The sequence below is a fragment of the Ricinus communis genome, chromosome 2 (genome assembly GCF_019578655.1).
Source record: "Ricinus communis isolate WT05 ecotype wild-type chromosome 2, ASM1957865v1, whole genome shotgun sequence".
NCBI lineage: Eukaryota > Viridiplantae > Streptophyta > Magnoliopsida > Malpighiales > Euphorbiaceae > Ricinus > Ricinus communis.
This window is the reverse complement of record NC_063257.1, coordinates 13,367,578-13,388,782: the sequence shown is the minus strand read 5'-3', so window position 1 is coordinate 13,388,782 and position 21,205 is coordinate 13,367,578. Positions and strand designations below refer to the sequence as shown.

Below are 21,205 nucleotides of genomic sequence, written 5' to 3'. Positions count from 1 at the left end.
TCCACCCTACCTTTCATGTTTCTCAGCTCAAGAAACATGTGGACTCTTTTGTACTTGCTAACACATTACCTTCTGTTTTGCCTGACATTTTCTCCAAGGAGCCTGAGTTGATTTTGGAGCGGAAGATGGTGAATCGCAAAGGCAAGGCTGCTACACAAGTGCTGGTCAAATGGCTCAATCAGCCTCTAGAAAAGGCCACTTGGGAGTTCTATTATGACATTTTGCGACAGTTTTCCAGTTTTAAACCTTGAGGTCAAGGTTTTCTAAGCAAGGGGGATTTGTTACATAATTAATGATGTGGCAAGGTTGTTAGACTTGTAACAAACGCGTGCTTTATTTTTTAGAAAGTGGTTACAGTCTGTTTCTTTTGTAACAGAACAAGTTGCTGAATTGTAAGGGAATATAAAGGGGAAAGAGAGCTGAAATGAGATTATCAAAGAATTACATTCTTCTCAAAATACTCTCTCTGTGTGAATTATTCCTCCGGTGTCCGGATCTTATTCGTCTTTATTAAGATCCGGCGCTCGAAGGTTTGAATTTGTTGTTTAATTAAGAACATCAGATTCTCTTCTCTCTATTTTTTCTTCCACTGAATTACGTTATCACCAAACACAGATATAAAAGGAGTAGGATTCTGGTTACCACCAAAAGTGCCGCCAAGATGATCAAGTTCCATAGCCTTGTCGACGAGCGTGGCATCTATTAAACCGTAACGCTGATTTAGTCTTATTTATTATCTTTCCATATCCTTTTCTTTTCAATTTTTTTTTTAAAATATAAATGATAAAAAAGTAAAAGGTAGTATAAATGAAATATTATATAAATAAGAAAAAAATACAGTAAAAAATTATTTAAGAAACCAGTAATTTATATATTTTCTCCTAGAAATATTCTACCATTGTTACCCTGTTATACATATTTAAAAACTCGTTAACCATACATTTATTTTTTCTTTATCGACAATAAATAAATCACCCATTTCTGTAAGCAAATATTTATATATATATATATATATATATATATATATATATATATATATATATATATATATATATATATAAAGTGTCCTAAGACATATATCATTAATTTATTTACTTTTAGTTTTATTTGTTTATGTTTTAGTTCAGTTTGTTACCACCTTATTTTAATTGTTATCATTATTCGTATAATTAATAAATATATACCTTTTTTGTCAAAATTTATATTAAAATTTATTAATTATTGAACAATGATCATTTTTGTCAAAATTGATACTAAATTTTATTAGTTAAAAGAATATTAATTTATTAAATATATATTGAAAATATTCAGTGTTAACCCCAAAAAACACCAAAGCATTCAGATTATTTCTTTACAATATCATGCAAAATTATGCTTTTTGGAGAAAAGATTTAAAAAAATAAAACAAAGTACAACCAAAATAATAGAAAAAACATTTTACAACCTCAAGCTAATAAAATGAGGTATCTTCTATCCGGAAAAATAAAATAAAAACAAAAGTATAGTATTAGAAAGATACACATCAGACGAGCAAATACAGGATGTTTCTATGTTCCGTAGGAGAGGTCTGTCAGCATTTAAGATAAAAAAATAAAAGCTGCAAATAGGGCATCATCAAACAGGAAAAAGTCTTTCCTCAAAAATAGAAAGGAACATTACAGCAAAATTACATTCTCTATATGACTAATGAAATCAGATGTATAGCACCACTCCTTTGGAGAGGAGAAAGCAAAGGTGAAAAAATAAAAAGGAAATAAAATTATATTTTGAAAAATCAGAGAATGGACATCTTTTCAAGAAACTGTTTCTGTCTAAATCAAACAGACACACACTAGTTACTCTTGATCACCTTTACTTTCATGGTTCCAGCCGACAGACGCAAGAAATGCTTCATCAGACAGCCGTATCAAACTCTCACCATTATTTTGTGAATGCAAACAGGAACCCATGCTCGCCTGCCGCTCGCACAAGAAGTCTGCAAGCCCATTTTGCTTGACATAATTGTCAAATGGTAGATTGGCTGCATTAGCAAGGTTCATCATGCTCAATCCTTGTATGTCCAGCTGCATGTCCTCGCGGTTAGGATGACTATTTAGGTCTATTTGTCCACTGCTGGTCTCCGGGATCTCAGTTTGCTTTCTGTTGTAGTTTCCTTCGTTCTCTGAATTATTTAAATTCAACACTGCATGACTCAATCTGCCGATCATTGCAAATTCATCCTTTCGGTCATTGTCATCCTTCTGAGAAATTTCCGCTTCTCGTTCTGATTGACGTTTCTTCTTACGCAGCATGAGGGTTTTAAAGCGCCTCTTTACTGTCATGCACACATTGCATGTGCATGTCGGTTTGTGTTTGCCCTTACCACTTGGTGGCTGAATGCATACAATGCAAGTACAGCCAGGGCGGTGCCGAGGATGCTTTGTAGTGGCTCCAACTGATGGCTCACCTAAGTCACCTATATTATCTCCTAATACTGCAGCACTAGCTAGAGCATCTAAGCCAGATGGCTCACATTCAGAGGATGGCTTATGCCTGTCTGCCATCCTACGCCTCTTGAAATCTGGGAAAGGACAAGCAACAAAACCAAGGGATAACATTGAGATTTATCTAGCATTAAATTATACATCCCAATTCAAACTTTTCCATAAATGTATCACCATGACCAGTCGATCCCTATAATTCCTGTGAGAGCTAATAATGATGCATGAAACAAAATTAGTAGATTATGAAAAGTCTATGGAGGTAATGAAGCTCAGGTCATTGTCTTAATTTAATCAACACATGCAAAAAGTTTCGGTATATGAAACCTATTCATGCCACTTTTATAGTAATTGTTCACAAATGGACCACTACTAGAAGGCAGAAGGTGTGCGTGCAGGGCAGAATCATACCTTTGCTCCCCCTCAGAAGAGTATCCAAATCCTTTGGATTCATCTCCTCTGGTGCAGAACATGTACACCTAGAAGTACATTGTAGCCCACAGAAAAACAAGTCAAGTCATCTCTAATTAATTGGAGATTTTTCCGCTATATATATAAAATATTCAAATCTAACCTGCTAGAGTCCCAAACATTATCTAAACAGGTCCACTTTGGAGGGAGAAGAGCATCCTCGGGCAATTTTCGCCATTTGGAGCAATCATCACATTGGGCCCATTGCTCCTGTCCCCTGGAAGAAGGCTCAATAAATTTAGCATCAGTAAATGGACACATCAGTAAACACAACAAATTTTACCTAACCACAGCAGATAGCCTTAGTGCATCCCACATAGTGTGGCATTTGCAGTGTTCGCGACAACAACAACAATGGTGACAACAACAGTAATTATAAAATGATTAAAATCACGCCAACGACATAAAGTTGAAGGGATAAGGATGGTATAAAAATGAGGTATAAAAGGAGAGAAGAGGATAATTATTCAGACCCAAAGAGACCAAAAAACAGTGCCAGAGAACAAATATGCTACAAAGTTGTAGCTTTCATTAATGGCAAGGACTGCAGCTTATACCACGTCTTTTCTGTTGAAGCTCAAAAAGACCTTTGAACTTATTTTGGTTAGACAATGCACGTGCATGACAATGAACAACTTGGAAATGTAAGATTTTGTATCAACAAAGGACAGCACAAAGAATCCTTTATCAGCTATTAAAAGAGTCCATCATTCCTCTTATCTCCTCAATATAAAATGAACTGATAAGTCCTTACCCAGATGGTCGATCTGCAAATATGGTCCTCTTCCCGAATACTGGAGGCTCCTAAATGTGATAAAAAGAACACTGGTCAAACATTTAACCCAAAAAGAAAATAGAAAAGGCAGCTACTAAATTTATGACATAGTTCTCCTTTAGCCAGGAAACATGGGTGTGTATCATTTAGTTGACCTAAAAGATCTCGATATGATCCTTTTCTTCTATTTATAGAAGCCATATTAACCCGCACAATAGAACACAAGAAGAAGACAACCCAGGGAAATATACAAAAGAAAGGAAAGGAATAGTCTCTACCATAAGTGGCACAGGCACGCTGTGAAAAGTTCAGGAAGCATTATGCTGCTCTATATGGTGCTTTTCATTTTATTTTACTTTATATTCTCTTTTGTATGTGTTTATGTGCATGTAAGGGAGAGAGATTGAGGACTTGCAGATTTGTTAATCACAGTGCAAGGTAAACAGGATGGGTTAAAATGGAGATTTGAGTCTTGCGCCTTTGATGCAGTCTAGATATCAAGTCCAAACACCAGTGCAATACCACAGATAAGACATTAAGTTGGAGCAAAGTCCAATTTGGACACCCAACTTTTCGCAGAGGCTCAATTTGGCCCTGTTTGACTGCAGTCAATTAGCACACAACTTGCAATTATTGGCCCAAATAAACCCCTGTTTTCCACTTGAAGGACAGCATGAAATACAAAGACATAGCAAAGTGCGTGAATTGAAATAAGTCATGATAATTTTCTTAAACAATTTTTACTCCTTTTCAGCAAAAAAGACATATTTTCCCTCAATACAGTATTAAATTTATAACATACGCCATTATTAATAAGCTCTCCTTTTTTTCATTCCGTCTCCCTTCAACCAAAGCATGATAACCATTTGGAGAGATTGCTCAAGAAAAACAGAATGCCAATAGATGCAAATTGAAAGCATGAACAACCATCACTAGCTATGTCAAACTCATATCCCAAATTTTCAGCTAGAACCCCATATTACCCAATTGAAAGAAATGAACAAAAACACAGCTCACACAAGATTATACAAACCAGACTCATATCTACCACCCATCTGATACCCATAGAAATTACTCATCGTCCATACCCTACCATTACAGTTCCCTTGTTCTTTTTGTTTTATTGCTCTTTATCCACATATATTGCCAACAAGAACAAGCATACATCAACATTTGCAATAAGATTACCACAAATCAAAAAGGATATCATTATATACTTTTTATATTTATTTTCCTTAGCATATATTAAATATAAAAATTTCACAAGACTATTATATGATTTTTATAAATGACTAATATAAATGTAAATAGAAATATCATAAAGATAAAAGTAAAACTTACATTTTATACTAATATAAATTATATATAATATATAAAATAAAAATTTTAAATATAAAATAATAAAATAATCATGCAGTAGAATGAGTAAATTGCTAGTGGGGACTATAATGCTTGGACTCTTCATAAAAGAAAAAGAACCCATGTCTTTAGAACATAGATAAGAACATGACAGAAAAGTACCACAATGACACACTTAAGAGGTCTAGCCATTGAGTTGAAGTCTCCCAATGACTAATGATCATTGGTCAACATTGAATTAATTAACAAATAATAAAAAACATAAGTCACCCTTGTTAATCAACTCAACCATCATGCTTTATGCAACTAATCTTAGATTAATAAGCAAAAGAAGTAGAATATGAAAAACTCACATCATATTCTTCAAATTCATGGTCCTCAATAGTGACAATGCTTGGCTTGACACTTGGGGGTGGACGAAGCAAGTCTTGTGCTTCTTCCCATGTAAGTCGAAGCTCCAAAGCATCTTCAGAATGCATCAATAATCTCTTGCTTTTGGGTCCAATATTACGAGTCCTCTTCTTCTCTGCTGTTGATTGCTGCACTGCATCCCCATTTATCCTGCCTCCATAATTCTCACTCTTGTTCCCGCCAGTATCACCATCAGCTTAATTCAAATGACCAAATGTAGAATTTAGGTGAGGCTTCTCGCTTTATTTAGGGTTTCTAACAGACAAGACTAACCACTTACTGTAACAGTACCAGAAAAGGATGTTTCTGCTGAAGCAGCACCATTAGGAAGTGCAGATGTTTGGGCATCCTGTTACAACATAAACAAGAATATAAAATCTTGCAACATATAAACACAAGACAAACAACAACCAAAGTAAAAGGATATGAGAAAAAAATAAAATATGCTGAGCAGACTTAACCTGTGTGTCCAAGGAATTGTTTGTTGCCTTGCGAAATCCCACAACAAGTTTGCCACCAGGATCTATCCGGCTAAATGTTACTGAAATACAAATGAGATGGAATTAGGAAGAGAAAACCTAGGATACGGTATTTCATTGTTGGGACAAACCAAAGATATGACATAGCAAGAAGATTTCATAGCAAGGATGCAGCATTACCACACTTATTCTATTTGGAAAAGAATTCAAAGTTCTTCCTAAATTGAAAACGATTCTATGTCAAGATATTCTAATTCTACAACTTGATAAGAGTTAGAATCTTTAGATTCAAGCCAAAACAAGTAATATTGTTGTTCCATTAACGTCAACACTGTTCATACCAACTCAAAATATAAAATTTCTGTATAAGGCAGTTGATTTTGAAATTTCTCATCTAAAATACCGTAGGATTTTTATTTTGAGCACTAAAGTACATACTATAGAAGCAACAAAAGAATTAAGGGTGCTTGCATCACACTCATTTACAAACTGTATGTTTAGTCATTTAAGCATAGTCCTGTGACTCGCTCATTCACCAATACTGTATGTTAAAGCATTAAAATAACCATGCAGCAAGCAACACATCTTGAGCACATAGATACTAATAATAAATATTTAACAAAAAAGGGAAATCCAGCATACTTGTATCACCAGCTCGTAACTTCATTGCTTGTATACAAGGGGTTACACCCTCCAAGACATACATTCTACTATTGTTATTGGGCCAAAATCTGAACTGAAATGTCCATTCTCTTCCCTTCACATCTTGAATCCTCAAGGGAAGGCCTTCAGATTGAGAAATAGGAGGAAAATATGCCTGCACCGGCTTACAGTTTACACAAGTACACAAAGAAAACAGGAAGGAAAAGGGAAAGGAAAAGGAGTTTAGAAGACAGTGCCGGCTAGAAAATTTAAAACTTACTTCAGCACATGCTTTTGGGAGAACTAACCGGCCAATTCGACCAGCATCACTGGCACTTAGAACTTTCTCAAATAATGGCACAATATTGGAATTTAAACTGGCACATAAGATAATCAAGGTCCACAAATTTTTGTACTAATTAATAAACAAGGGGATATATTTTAGAAAGCACATGTATGTAAAAAATTAACATGAAACCAATGGATACTCTCCAGATAGTTGTTGCAGCTCTTGGTCAGTGATTCTCGGCCAGTAGCGTGGAAGCAACTGATTTTTTCCTCGTCCCTCAGCGGGTGGTCTTGCAATTCGCAGCTCAGTAACTGCAGTCTTATTGGTATCTGAACTCCCAGAAAAGCCAGTTTTTGATGGTTTGGGCAATATTGGGCGAGATCTTTGCCCTTGCAAAAATGGAGGTGTCTTTCCTTGCTCCCTTCCATCAACAGCCCCACAAGCATATTGAATGAAACTTGTGGTTCCTGATGGAGCTCCCAATGCCATATTCAGTGATGGCTGAGCATGCGATCCGTGCATATCCCTCATGTCTAATATTGATCTACCACCATTGGGAAATTTAGATGGCACTACTGATGATTGAGATGCAATTGAGAAACTTGTGCCAGCTTCCCCAATTGGATGCATGACCTCCTCTTGTCTGAATTGTCCAAGACCTGCATTTGTGTCAGCTCCCTCAGACTGACACAATAATTGGGGCTCATTGGCCTCCATGAGTCTGCACAACTGTGCAAGTCTTCCATCATCCAGAGCACCATTAGTAGCTCGATTTTCTAGAGGTATGGAGTCAGGATCACCAGCATTATTAAGTGTCAATGAGCCAAATCCTTTAGGAATCTCATCACCATGGATCTACAATTTACAAGGAAAAGAAATGGATGAGCATTATCAGACTAAATAACTAGCAGCCAAATGTTAAGACACCCATACACTATGTTATCATCACAGAAATTCATGTGCACATTCAACAGTCAAGTTTGCAAAACTAATCAGCTCTTTCCCATGATCATGGTAACTAATTGTACATAAGCACAACAATAATCCTAAATCCATAGGATTTATAAGATAGTTTTCTGATAGCACCAGAAAGGAGCCACAGTCAAGATCTAAAGTCACCAAAATTATAAACACTGTAATCCATTTTGTTGCTGTGTATAGCATGTAAGCTAATGTTGAACTAAAACAATGTTTTCACTCCATATTCCAACAATCTGAAGTTCATGTAAAATTAGAATTCAACCAAGCCATATGCAAACTAGTTTTAGTATTTGGAAATTCCAGGAGCAATTGATCTTACCGAGTGAAGTTGTGAACTTTTTACACAGCCAGTACACTCCACACCCCCATAATCCAAAAGCTCAAACAGAGACTTAGAAGCTATGCATCCACAGTGAAGACGCTGCCACATAATTAGAATTCTTACTTCTTTTGCATGACCATCAATTTCAACTACATTTAAAAAGTTTCAATAAAAGAATAACAAGAACCAGAGAAAACAAATTAACTCAACTATTGCCTTACCTTGTTACAATTATAACATTCCCTCCAACCGGGCTCCTCTAAATGGAATGTATCACAATAAACTGAATTCTCATATGCAGATCTATAGAATATAAGGCAAACCAAGCAAAGGTAAGATGGATAAGTTGAAGACAATAATAAGAAACAGAAAAATATCATAAAAACAAAATAATAAATTAGGACAGAAATTTCTTAATTTGAGATCAAAACATCACGCATGGTATTTACCATAATTATAGATGTCCATACTTTGAGGAAAAAAAAAAAAAAAAACCACTAACAAAACAATCATTTTTCATTAAATAAGCATTAAGTATAAATCTTTATATGCAGTCCATGAGTTCAAAAAAAACCAACAACAAGGAGTCAAGCATTATAAACAGACAATTTCAACTATAAGTTACTGACACGTGCCGTAAGCTATCATTCGGGCCACATCCTCCTCAAATACTGGTCTATCAGTAAGTCTGTTCAGTGGACTTACTTTTACCCACAATAATACCAGATATCCACTTGTAGTCAAATGCAATTTGGATAACAATAACATAATTAAAAAAATCGTGGTATCACACAAAATATCAAGCAAAATATGGATCCAAACCGGTAACAGGTAATTAAATATGCATATTACAACTCCAAACCCCATTTTACCTGTGCCATCCCTTTTCCTTTTGAATAAGTAATTTTCAATCACGTTATCAACATTTTTAAATGAGTTCAGAATTTGTGACTCTGAAAACATATGAATCAAGTAAATTACATGAGAAGCCAGAAACTTGAAGGAGTTCATCATTGTTTACATTCTTATAATAATTATGATCAAAATCAATTTCGAATTCCATCACATTTACAACACGTTCAGGGACATAGAAATTAAGAAAGTCAAAATCCTTTAATAACAACAACCCGGGGGTTGTTTCTTTGCGTATGTTATACCATAGGTTTATATTTCCTATATTGTCTAATTATAGGTGTGTTAACCATAATACCCTCGTAATGTAGCACATAACAGAAATCAAATCCAAACCCAATCCACAGAATATCTGAAACCACAAAATCCATACAAATCGAGAATCTAATCATACCCCTAAAATTAAGAAGCTAAATAACAAAATTAAATCAATAAATCTGAAAATAGAGTAAAAAATTACCCGCAAGTGTAGCAAAGAAGAGCATATCCACCAGATCGCAAAGTCCATCCTCTCCTCCATTCATGAGTCTTTGTGACACCACATGACGCATTCATGCAGATCTTTGACCCCATTTTAAATTCCCAAAAAGAGAAATCAACCCTTTAAACCATAACAAAACCCAAATTACTAAAAATCCCTAAAACCCCTTTTTTGTTTTTTATAGAAAAAATCCCAAAAATCTAACACCACCTGCATCACATTCATGAACACAACACATCAAGACCAAATCAATGTTGCATTAATCTAATAAACCCAGAAGCTGAAAAACTAATTAAATCGATTAATCAAATCAAAATCAATCGATCAAATCAATCAAGATAACAGTACCTCTACAATGATAATAATAATAACAATAATTATAACAACAAGACTGATATTGGTGAAAGACAGTGGTCCAAATGTGAAGATAGAGCTGAAGTCTAAACAACATCAGAAAAGGCTCCCCCTCCCTCTTTCTGAATAGATTTGGTATGCAAATATAAAAAATCAACTGTGTTTATGTGTGTGTTGGGTCTAGAGAGAGAGAGAGACAGAGAGAGAGAGGAGAGAGAATGCATGCAAAGAAACAGATGCATAAATTGCATGCACGACACTTTAAGACACGCCGCTTAACAAGTCGCCTCTTTTCTTTTCTTTTCTTTTCTCTTCTATTCTTTTATATGCTCGTATTTATTAATTTTTCTAATTCGTGAAGAGCGAAGATTTTTCTATTTTTTACCTTTTCCATATTACAAAGACTTGAGATTTATTTTATTTTATATTTTTATTCTTTTTATATTATTATCACTTTTTTTATTTATTCGTGCTAGTTTATCTAATCAAAGTGTTAATATTATAAAGTAATTATATTTAGAAATAGGAAGCAGACATTAAATTGCTTTATAAAATAAAGTTTAAAATAATATGCAGCTATTTTTATATTTTAAAAAAATATATAATTAAATCTACTCGATATATATTTTATTAGTTTAATAAACTGTATTAAAAATATAAATTAAAAATATTATTTTTGAGAAAGAAATTAAAAAGCATATTCTTAAAAGGAAATAAGGAATATATATAATAAAATAAGTTTGAGATTAATATTATGATACATTTTGAGAAGAAAAAAAAAGTAAATATTTCCATAGAAAAACAATCGAAAAAAATTAATAAAGCAAATAGGGAGAAATATTTGCAATTATCTCTTTGAAAAAATCTTTATATATTTCGGACAGGACAGCGATACGAGGACCCGACGGTTTCGTGGGATAGTGTGACCTATTTGTCAATTGGGAAGATAAGGATGATAGAGTGACGGACGGTTGGATAGTGTGTTTTGTTAGTTTGCATGAGCGAATAAGAGAGAGAGAGAGATAGAGAGAGATGGGTGCAGTGCAGTGAATATGGGCATGTGTTATATATAATAATAATAATAATAATTAAATTAAATTAAATAATAACGTAGACAAACGGGAAAGTTTTGTGGGAAACAGGGAGAGCCATGACCTGTGACAACAACAAAGTTTAATGCTGCTACACTCGTTGCCTTCTTGCTCTCGCCTGTCAATTTACCAACTACAACTTATTTAAATATCACTAATAATGTTTATATAAAAATGCAGAAAAAAATGAAAATGAAAAATTTATAGTTAGTATCTTACTAATTTTTCTAATTGATCAAATTATTACTATTAATTTAATTTATAATAATAATATTAATAATTTATTTTAATTTTAAAAATTTAACTCTACTAAAATTTACGATCAATAAGTGTATAATTAAGTTTAATTATCAAATCTTAATCTACAAAAATTATTAAATCTTAAAAAATAAATTAAATTTATATTATATTATATTATATATGTAGACAATATATATTCAAATCAATCACAAATAAATTTATAATTATTTTTTATAAAAAAATTAATTACTATTTGATATGTTTGTATTTACATTAATCAGGATCATAATTTTAAATGTCTATAAATTTTATAATTTATTTCAGTTTGGTGATAAAAATTTAGTTTTTTTTTATTTCAATCATCCAACTTTAATTATATTTTAAAATTTAATCACTCTGAGAATGAAGAATTGACACTTAACAGAACTAGCTAATAAAAAAAGAATAATTAAGAAATAAAAATACAACACGTCAATTTTTTATTGGAAAAATGATTAAATTGTAATTAAAATTTAAATTAAATTATTAAAATAAAAAGGTTAAGATTATGTGATTAAAATTAAACTAAGTGCAAAGTATAGTGACTATTTATTTTATTATCCCTAAAGATTCTTATGAAAAATTAAAAAAGCATAGCTTTAAGTATTTATTATTTATTATTTAATTAATAATATTTATTAATAAATATAACTCTCTTTTTAGGAATAATCCAATATTAAATCAGTAATAATAGTTATTTAAGGTAAATTATCCAATAATTAAGATTAATTCCTACATTAAAGGAGTTATTGTGTTTGATGGAAACACAATTACTAAATATATATATATATATATATATATATATATATATATTATCACGTTAATTCATTCTTTATACTATTTGGAGGCGTGTGACTAAACTAAGAAAATATAGAACGCTTAATAATTTTTAAGAATCTCTTCGGCAATTGCTGGAGGTAATTATAAGATCCTATGTAATTCTGCATCTCCATGGTTCATATTTTTTTTCATGTTATTTAATTTCTTTTTTATAGTTGGTATTAGAGCATGTTTAATCTCTGTCTTGCTTTTGATTCTTGTGTTTACAATTATATCTGTGTATGAATTGTTGATCATTTAAACGTAAAGGACTTATTTCACCTTTACTATAGAACTGGACATTTGTCATTCTTTACATATTTTAAATTTATTGATTCATACGGGTAAGAAAAATTTTATTATTATAAATATGATTGCATGTGATTTTGTTTACTAGTGATTTTCTTTTGTTAGTTGAATTTTCGATGAGAAGAAAAAATTATTTAATTAATTGAAGTAATTACTTTTGTTTACCTGAGGCTTTTCTCCTAGCCATGAATTGCTTTTAGTTTTCTTTAATTAATTTGATTTAGGAAAAAAATAAAAATAAAATTTCATTCTTTTATCTTTAATGAGCATATGTTATTTTATATATTTACTGAAATTAATATTATATCAATTGATTGGTTTGCATCCTTAATTTTATTTGATGCATTATAATTGATATATTGTTAATTAATTAATTAATTTAGATATCCTGTGATCCATATAATTTTAATTAATTAGGGCTTAGCCATATCAACCTTAATTAATTAGAATTATATATTAAGTTGGTTGGATTTTATTTAGATAAAATATAAATTTTAATTTATTATGTTAAATGTAATATATTCTATCTGACATGAGTTTTGTTATATTTTTCATAATTAATTAGGATAAAATATCAGACTTTTCTTTTTTTACTTTACTCACAGGTAGTAGGAGAAGTTAATATAAATTGATAGTTTTATCATAAGGACCAAACATAAATCTATTTGAGTGAAATTTAGCCCACATGCAATTTTATGTCATTGATTTTAAATTTTTCGTATGATTTGCATGGTTAAATACACACATTCATTTATTAAGCCTCAATTGCTAATACATGAAGGCATATATGTTAATTTTACAGTTACACAAAATATTATTGTTACTGATAGCGTTTCTGAATTGACATGTGAGAACTATAAGATATGGAGAGAGAGAAGGTTCTTCTTCACTTAGGATAGATGAATATTGATTATGCTATTCAGAAAGATGAACCATCTTACATTACTAATAGTAGTAGTCCAACTGAAATTGCTCTTTATAAACTTTGAGAATGATTAAATTGTCTCGATTTGGTATTCATGAAGAGCAAGATCAATCCTAGTGATCGTGGTCTCATCGAGCAACATGATAAAGCCTGTGATCTATTGAAGGCAATTAATGAACAATTTAAAACCTCTCATAAGGCACTAGCGAGTACCTTGGTGACAAGGTTTTCAACAACTAGGCTCACTGAAGTCAAGGGTGTGTGTGCTTACATCAATAATATAAGGGACATTATTGCTCAACTTAAGACACTTGAGGTAGAAATGTCTGAATCATTCATTGTATACTACATATTGAACACTCCTCTGCCAGCATATGCACCCTTTAAGATATTCTATAACACATATAAAGATAAATGGTTAATTAATGATTCGATGGCCATGTGTGTTCAAAAGGAAGGGAGGTTACTGGCAGGAAAAGGAGAAATTCCTCAAAGTGCTCATTTAGTTGTACAAGGGAATGTAAAGACTCGAGCAAATTAAAAAGAAAAAGGCAAACTGTCTACCCAAGCAGACATTAAGAAAGAAACCAAATGCTTCTTTTACAAGAAGAAAGGCATGTTAAGAAGGATTGTAAGAAGTTTGTTGCATAGCTCATAAAGAAAGGTACACTTATTGGTACTCTTACCTCATTAGTGTGTTTTGAATCAAATTTGGTTGATATCAATCATGACACATAGTGGATTGATTTTGGTTGTACAATTCATATTATCAATGTGTTACAAATATAACAAACCCAAGGAAGCCAGTGGGAAATGAAAAGAGTATATCTATTCTTGAAATAAGATATCCTCACAAGTGATGGTTGTTGGGAATTGCTCTTTAATTTTGAGTAGCAATTTTATTTTGTCATTAGAAAAGACATTTTATGTTCTAGTTTCTGTAAGAAACTAATTCCATTTTCTAAACTCATAACTTTTGGATATTGTTTTCAATTTTCAGATATTTTTCATTTAAGTTATAAATCTGAACTTATTGGAAATGGTACTTTGTCTAATGGTCTTTTCTATATAAATTTACTTGATAATAATTGCTATAATGCAACACATATTAGTACAAAGCGTTGTGACATGAAAGAAAAATCCTCTATGTTATGGCATTGGAGACTTTAGCATATCTCCATTGATAGAGTTAAAAGATTAGAAATGAAAAGATACTTGATGTCTTAGACTTTACTGATTTTGAGACTTGTGTTGATTGCATAAAGAGAAAGCAAACAAATAAATCAAAGAAAGGTGCTAAGAGGAGTTCGAACATATTGGAAATCATACATACAGATCTTAAGTACTGATATGGACTCATTTGGGCAAAAATATTTTATTACCTCTATCAATGACTACTCATAATAGATGTATATTTACTTGCTTCATAACCAAAGCAAAGCATTAGAAACCTTTAAAGTTTTCAAGGCTGAAATAAAGAAATAATGTAATAGACAAATGAAGATAGTGAGATATGATAAAGGTGGTGAATATTATGGTAGATATACTAAGAATGGACAGACACTTGGTCCTTTTGCCAAGTTTCTTAAAGAAAATAGGATTGTTGCTTAATATACCTCACCTGGTTCTCTAAACCAAAATGGCGTGGCGGAAAGAAGAAACCAGACATTGTTGGACATAGTGCAAACTATGCTTATTAGTTCTGATCTTTCTAAGTCCTTATGGATTGAAGCTAAACAACAGTGTACATATTAAACCGAGTTCTAACCAAGATAGTCCCAAGGACACCATTTGAGTTGTTTAAAGAATGGAAATCGAGTTTGCAACATGTATTCGTTTGGGGATGTCTATATGAAATAAAAGTTAATAATCCACAAGAAAAGAAGTTGGGTCAAGGAACATAAGTAGGTATTTATTGGATATGCCGAAAGGTCAAAAGCATATAGATTTTATTGTCCATCATATGACACCAGATTTGTGGAGTCAAGAAATGCAAAATTTCTTGAGAATGACTTGATTAGTGGGAGGGATCTATCTCAAAACATTAGTTTAGAGAATGATCATAATAATACTTAACCACCTACTTTAGAGAATTAAGTCATTGTCATTCGTAATGTTCCTTAAGATCAATGGAACATTTCAACACTAGTTGTTGCCATTCAATAAGTTAAAAATGACAATATGAAAATTTCACAAATAATTGATGGCTTAGTAGACCAAGTTGCTCATGAGAATATTGAACAACGTCCTTCTAATGCATCAATAAAAAGGTTTACTAGAGCCAAGAAATCAGCTATTCCATATGGTATATTTATAAGAGTCTAACTATAATATAGGAGCCGAAAATTACCTGAGACCTTTGCATAGCCTATAAGTTGCGACAAATCAAAATTATGGTACAATGTCATACTCGATGGGATGACTTCCATGAAGAGCAACGATGTTTGGGATCTTGTTAAGTTGCCTAATAGGAAAATGCCCATACAATATAAATGGGTCTATAAACTAAAAAGGACTCATTATGCAACATTGAGAGACACAATGTCACGACCCCATCTGTGGGCCCGTGACCGGCACTAGGGAATGGGTAGGCGTAAGGCCACCGAATCCCGTAGTAAGCCTGACACTCACAATTCAAACAAATTTCATCTCAACTTTTACCATTATTAATGCCACAATTTATAGTAACATTAAATTTTACACAATTAAATCGGTCTGTCCGAAAAATTAGGCGAGACCCGAAACTCATAAAATTTACCACTGGTACCTCTACTATTACTACTGCGGAGAATCTAAGATTTTTACAATTTGATATATCAAATTAAACACCACCCAATGATGAAGAAGTCGGGTTACTGAGTAAGAGTCGCGGGAAGACTAACAGTCACGAATCTAAAAAACAGTAAATGGAGACTGTGAGTCTCGAGAGTGAGTTAAAATCATTTATCTAAAACAGTTTCAAATATCTCAATATCACATTTATTTAATTTTTAAAATAAATAATAAGTCCTGCAAAAATCAAACGTGTTATGTCAAAACATATGTGTCATGCCATGCTTAAACAAAAATTATTCTACACGCAACGGGACGAAGTACTTCAGTAGAACCCTAATCCCAACTCAACATCTCGATCAATTTCAAAACTTACGTCTCGACTAAGCTCAACTCTAATATCTCAACTCTCTCATTTCAACAGGACTGGCGCCCAGAGAGCAAAGCTCGATCAGGGACCTTACCTCCAGCCTGAACACTTGTATCTCAACTCCCTCATTCCAACAGGACTGGCGCCTAGAGAGCAAAGCTCGATCACGGACCTTACCTCCAGCTTGAACACTTGTATCTCAACTCTCTCATTCCAACAGGACTGGTGCCCAAAGAGCAAAGCTCGATCAGGGACCTTACCTTCAGCCTGAACACTTGTATCTCAACTCTCTCATTCCAACAAGACTGGCGCCTAGAGAGCAAAGCTCGATCAGGGACCTTACCTCCAGCCTAAACACTTGTATCTCAACTCTCTCATTCCAACAGGACTGGCGCCTAGAGAGCAAAGCTCGATTAGGGACCGTACCTCCAGCCTGAACACTTGATTTCCAACTAAGCCGGCGCCTAGAGAGCAAGCTCGATCAGGGACCTTACCTCCGGCAAACACACTCTACTAAACCCAGACAGCAAGCTCGATCAGGGCAAGTCTTAATTCTTTTTTTTTAAATTTACCTATTTACCCTTTTTCATCACTCTCGGATTTATACCGGAACACTCATCAAACTCTTATGTTCTACTGTCATCCCATCCCGTGTTATCATGCAATAATAAAAATCAATGATATATAAATGAATAGTAATCAAAAGCATGATACAAATGAATAATTTGAACTTGCAAATAAATAACCACGATAGCAAATAAAAAATTTATGCATGACACACGTGCATAATCGATATATGACTTTAACTCACTGGTTTGGCGACCTCCTAACTCTGCTCTGGTGCCTCGGTTGGAGCGAGCCGAACAGACAGATCATCTAATCACGGAAAACAATTTATCAAAACGCTGAAACAATCAATCACTAATCCTAGGTCTAGACTCCTAGGACTGACTGTCTAAGAATCCCGATTCAAGATAATTCTACCGAAAATCCGGCAGAACCTCCCCTACAATACGGACATTTACCCCCCGTAAAATGGGTCCAGGACCTGCTAGAAAAACACTAGAAATATTAAACAATTTAACACAACGGGAGTCGGGTCCTCAAGACTTCATTAATTTCTCGACTCCACCACACAGCACAAAAAAAAATCACAACTACGGCAGGCAGTTCGACAAATTATTATTTTTGACTCACAAATATCATCTAATACTCAACACAAATTAATAAGCATAAATTGAATTAAAGAATTCTTAAATCAGCGGACCAGAGAAAATTACTGATATGCTCGATCGCTCGGTCAACTCGCCTCTGGCCGCTGGAGTCCGATCGACGATCCGAACACACCATCGGACTCGAAACGACGCGCTGGTGATGATCCTGCTTCCGATTTTTTGATCTTACCCTCGATCGTCCGAAGAGATTTTTAGACGATCTCGGTCGTTGATTCACAAACGGAGTCCGATCACCGCAAAACTGGTGCCATTGCGAAGCTTGAGCTGAGGAGAGTTGGAATACGTCCTCCGATCGTCCATCCTCCACCGGAGCTCGCCGGAAAAGCCGAAAAACACGGCTGCCACCTTCTTCGCCGGAACTCCCTCCTCCGGCCACTAAAACTGACGCCGCCGCCGCCAAAAGGAAGCCTTCAACTCACCGGTCAATTTGAGATTGAGATCGCAGCCAACAGATCCGAACGGCGAAGGCAGCTAGAAACCATCGCCACCACGCACACTCGCCGATCGCCGTCATTGACCGTCTGCCGCCGCCACACTTACCGGTAGCGCTCCGTCGGCCAATTTTCTGCGCCCGGCCCGATCGCCACCGATGCCGCAGCCCCCCTTTCTCTCTCTTTCGACGCGCCTCACTCTCTCTCCCCGACAATTCTCTCCTCTTCCTTTCTTCTTTTTCTTCTTTCTTTTTCCTTCCATATCCACATCAAGCCCCTGAACTTTTTCTTATTACAATTTGATCCCTCAACTCTTTTAATTACTTACAATTTCACCCTGTAAAATTTCAATTAACCCCTAAATTTTTCTTTAGCCTTTCAAATAAGCCCCTAGCTAATTAATTTGGGCCAAATTAGAATTATTGAAATACACAATTATATATATACCCATGCCGACACAATTATTTACAAAAATACCAAACATACAAATTTTTATTAAACCCCCATAATAATAAAATTATACTTTTAATTCTTATTCCAAAATAATCCTCTAATTTAATCCTACACACAATTAAATTAAATAATCAATTTACTAATTATTTTTCTAATTAAATTTAATACCAGTAGTTAATTAAAATACCAATTTCTCCAATATAAAAACATCATTTACAATTTCTACCATAATTTTTCAATATATAATTTTATTTATATATATACATATACAATGGGAAAAATTAGAATAACTAAAAATATAATTTACCCTTCAAGTAATTTACTTGATTAATTTTTAAAATTTCAAACATTGCATTTAAATCATTCCAACTAGACCAAATAAAGATAAAATAAAATTAATTTAAATAAAAACTCATTATTAATATAATTATTATTAAATATAAAAATTTCGGGTATTACACACAAGGTGAGACTCATTGCTAAAGGATTCACTTAAAAAGGAGTTAATTACATAGATACTTTTTCACCTATGTCTAGAAAGGATTCACTATATATAATGTTGGCATTAGTTGGATATATTGATTTGTAAAAGCAACAAATGGATGTGAATGGTAACCTCGAGGAGGAGGTTTACATGAAATAACCAAAAGGTGTCTCCTCTAGTATTGGTGAGCATTTAGTTTACAAACTTAAAAAATTCATATATGGATTGAAACAAGCCTCCTAATAGTGGTATTTGAAATTCTATGAAATTATATTTTCATTCGGATTTGAAGAGAACATCATGAATCAATGCATATATCATTTATGAAAACATATTCATCATATTAAAATTAAAATAAATTCATTTTAATATAAAAATTATAAGAACCAAATCAAAATTAAAACAAATCCATTTATTTTTTAATCACATCTAACTAAATAACATTTCTACTAATCAACTTGAGAATGATTTAGTGAAGTAAATTATAACTTAAAAGTTATATACATATAAAAAATATGTTGATCATAAATATTTAATAAAATTTATTAAGTTTAATTTTTTTTAAGTAAAAACAAAACGAGAAAAAGATAAGCAGTAAGTAACCAACTATTGTCATACCAATAATTGACCCTAAAATTCAAATGCTCTTGTCATTTGCTATTATGTATTATATAAATCCAATATTTTGAGATTTTTAAAAATAAAAATATGTTAATATTTGAAATCTATAAAAAATTTATTTCATTGAGAAAAAGACTCGAGAAAAAATAAAATGGAAATTATAAAGTTGAAAAAGATATTTTGATATTATGAAATATATTGATTTACTAATATGCAATTAATTTGAAAATTCTACCTATTTTGTTAGAATCTTAGTTGAAGTATAACCAATTCCATACAAATACAAATTTAATTATATAGAATACTAAATTTTTAATTTCACTCCATTTAAAGCATATAAATTTTAGATTCACAAATAAATTTCATAAATTTTATGAAGAACGCTATACAAATGTTATGATTTAAGCACTATATTTTTAAAAATATATTTATTATTAGAATAAAAAATAATTAAATTTAAATATCAATACCAATATATTCAACATCCTATTTCTTTTGTATTAATAACTATAGCGAAAGTAGGTTTAAAGGGAGTCTAAAAAAAACTAGGTCAAACACCCAGTATAAGGTCAGACCTATGTAATATTTTAGTTTGTTATAATTATATAACATAATTAGAATTAAAGATTATACATTTCTTGTTGATCTTGGATAAATTCAATAATAATTCATACAAGTCTTAATAATTATTTATAATATTCAAAATTAGTATCGTAGAATAGGATTATAAATATGCTAAAACTAATGTATCATTGCTAAAATGGATTTGATTTGTGCTAATCTTTTTTATTTCTGTTTATTTTCTTTATCATATGGCTTATTTTGCGTATTAATAAGTTTGTGCATATTTTAAATTTAGATTAAATTTCTGATTGATTATAAAGTAAGAAATGTAAAGTTTAAAATGGTTTTAAGAACATAAGGTTCAATTGAGAATGGAGAAATTTTTGATCTCTCATCGGCAATATAAATACTGAAATTGGTTTTTTAGATTCTGGAATAAGTATGCAAGTTTGAAGATAGAATTCTTTACTTTTACTATATTATATTGTTCACATGCTTATTAACTTTGTTGAACAATTTGATTACACAAATGAGTTTTATTTTGTTCCTCTTATGTTTTCTTGTTGTCTTGTTTTCTGATTCTTTTATTATTTCTAAGAAAATTTACAAATTTAGTAATTCCATTTTTTATTTTTTTCTATTTAATATCTAAATTATTTTTTTGTTAAATTAAATGTTTGAACCTAATTAAAATACTTAATACAGTCTCTCTACCCGGTTTTACAGGTTAAAGTGTTTATGTGATTTATTTTTAATAGTAAAATGACTTAAATACCCTCTTTTAAAATAATATCATAATTTTTTTCTTTTTATCCATTTTCAACACAATTTCTTTTTTAAAAAAATTATTTATTCCTCAAGAAATTAAAATAAAACAAATAGCATAATTATTTTTC

At 32.2% G+C, this 21,205-nt stretch overlaps 1 protein-coding gene across 1 annotated transcript; it reads right to left on the bottom strand.

The window, feature by feature from the left end:
• Positions 1-1,611: 1,611 nt before the first annotated feature.
• On the bottom strand, positions 1,612-10,279 carry LOC8281998 (B3 domain-containing transcription repressor VAL1). Its single transcript, XM_048370781.1, has 14 exons — positions 9,951-10,279; positions 9,582-9,812; positions 8,431-8,512; positions 8,207-8,308; positions 7,106-7,761; positions 6,898-6,994; positions 6,618-6,792; positions 5,958-6,037; positions 5,788-5,845; positions 5,439-5,692; positions 3,706-3,755; positions 3,055-3,168; positions 2,892-2,959; positions 1,612-2,560 (listed from the first exon to the last, which is right to left on the bottom strand). Exons 2-14 carry the CDS (start codon positions 9,692-9,694, stop codon positions 1,836-1,838), a joined length of 2,574 nt encoding a protein of 857 aa, XP_048226738.1. The 5' UTR covers positions 9,695-9,812; positions 9,951-10,279; the 3' UTR covers positions 1,612-1,835.
• Positions 10,280-21,205: the final 10,926 nt, after the last annotated feature.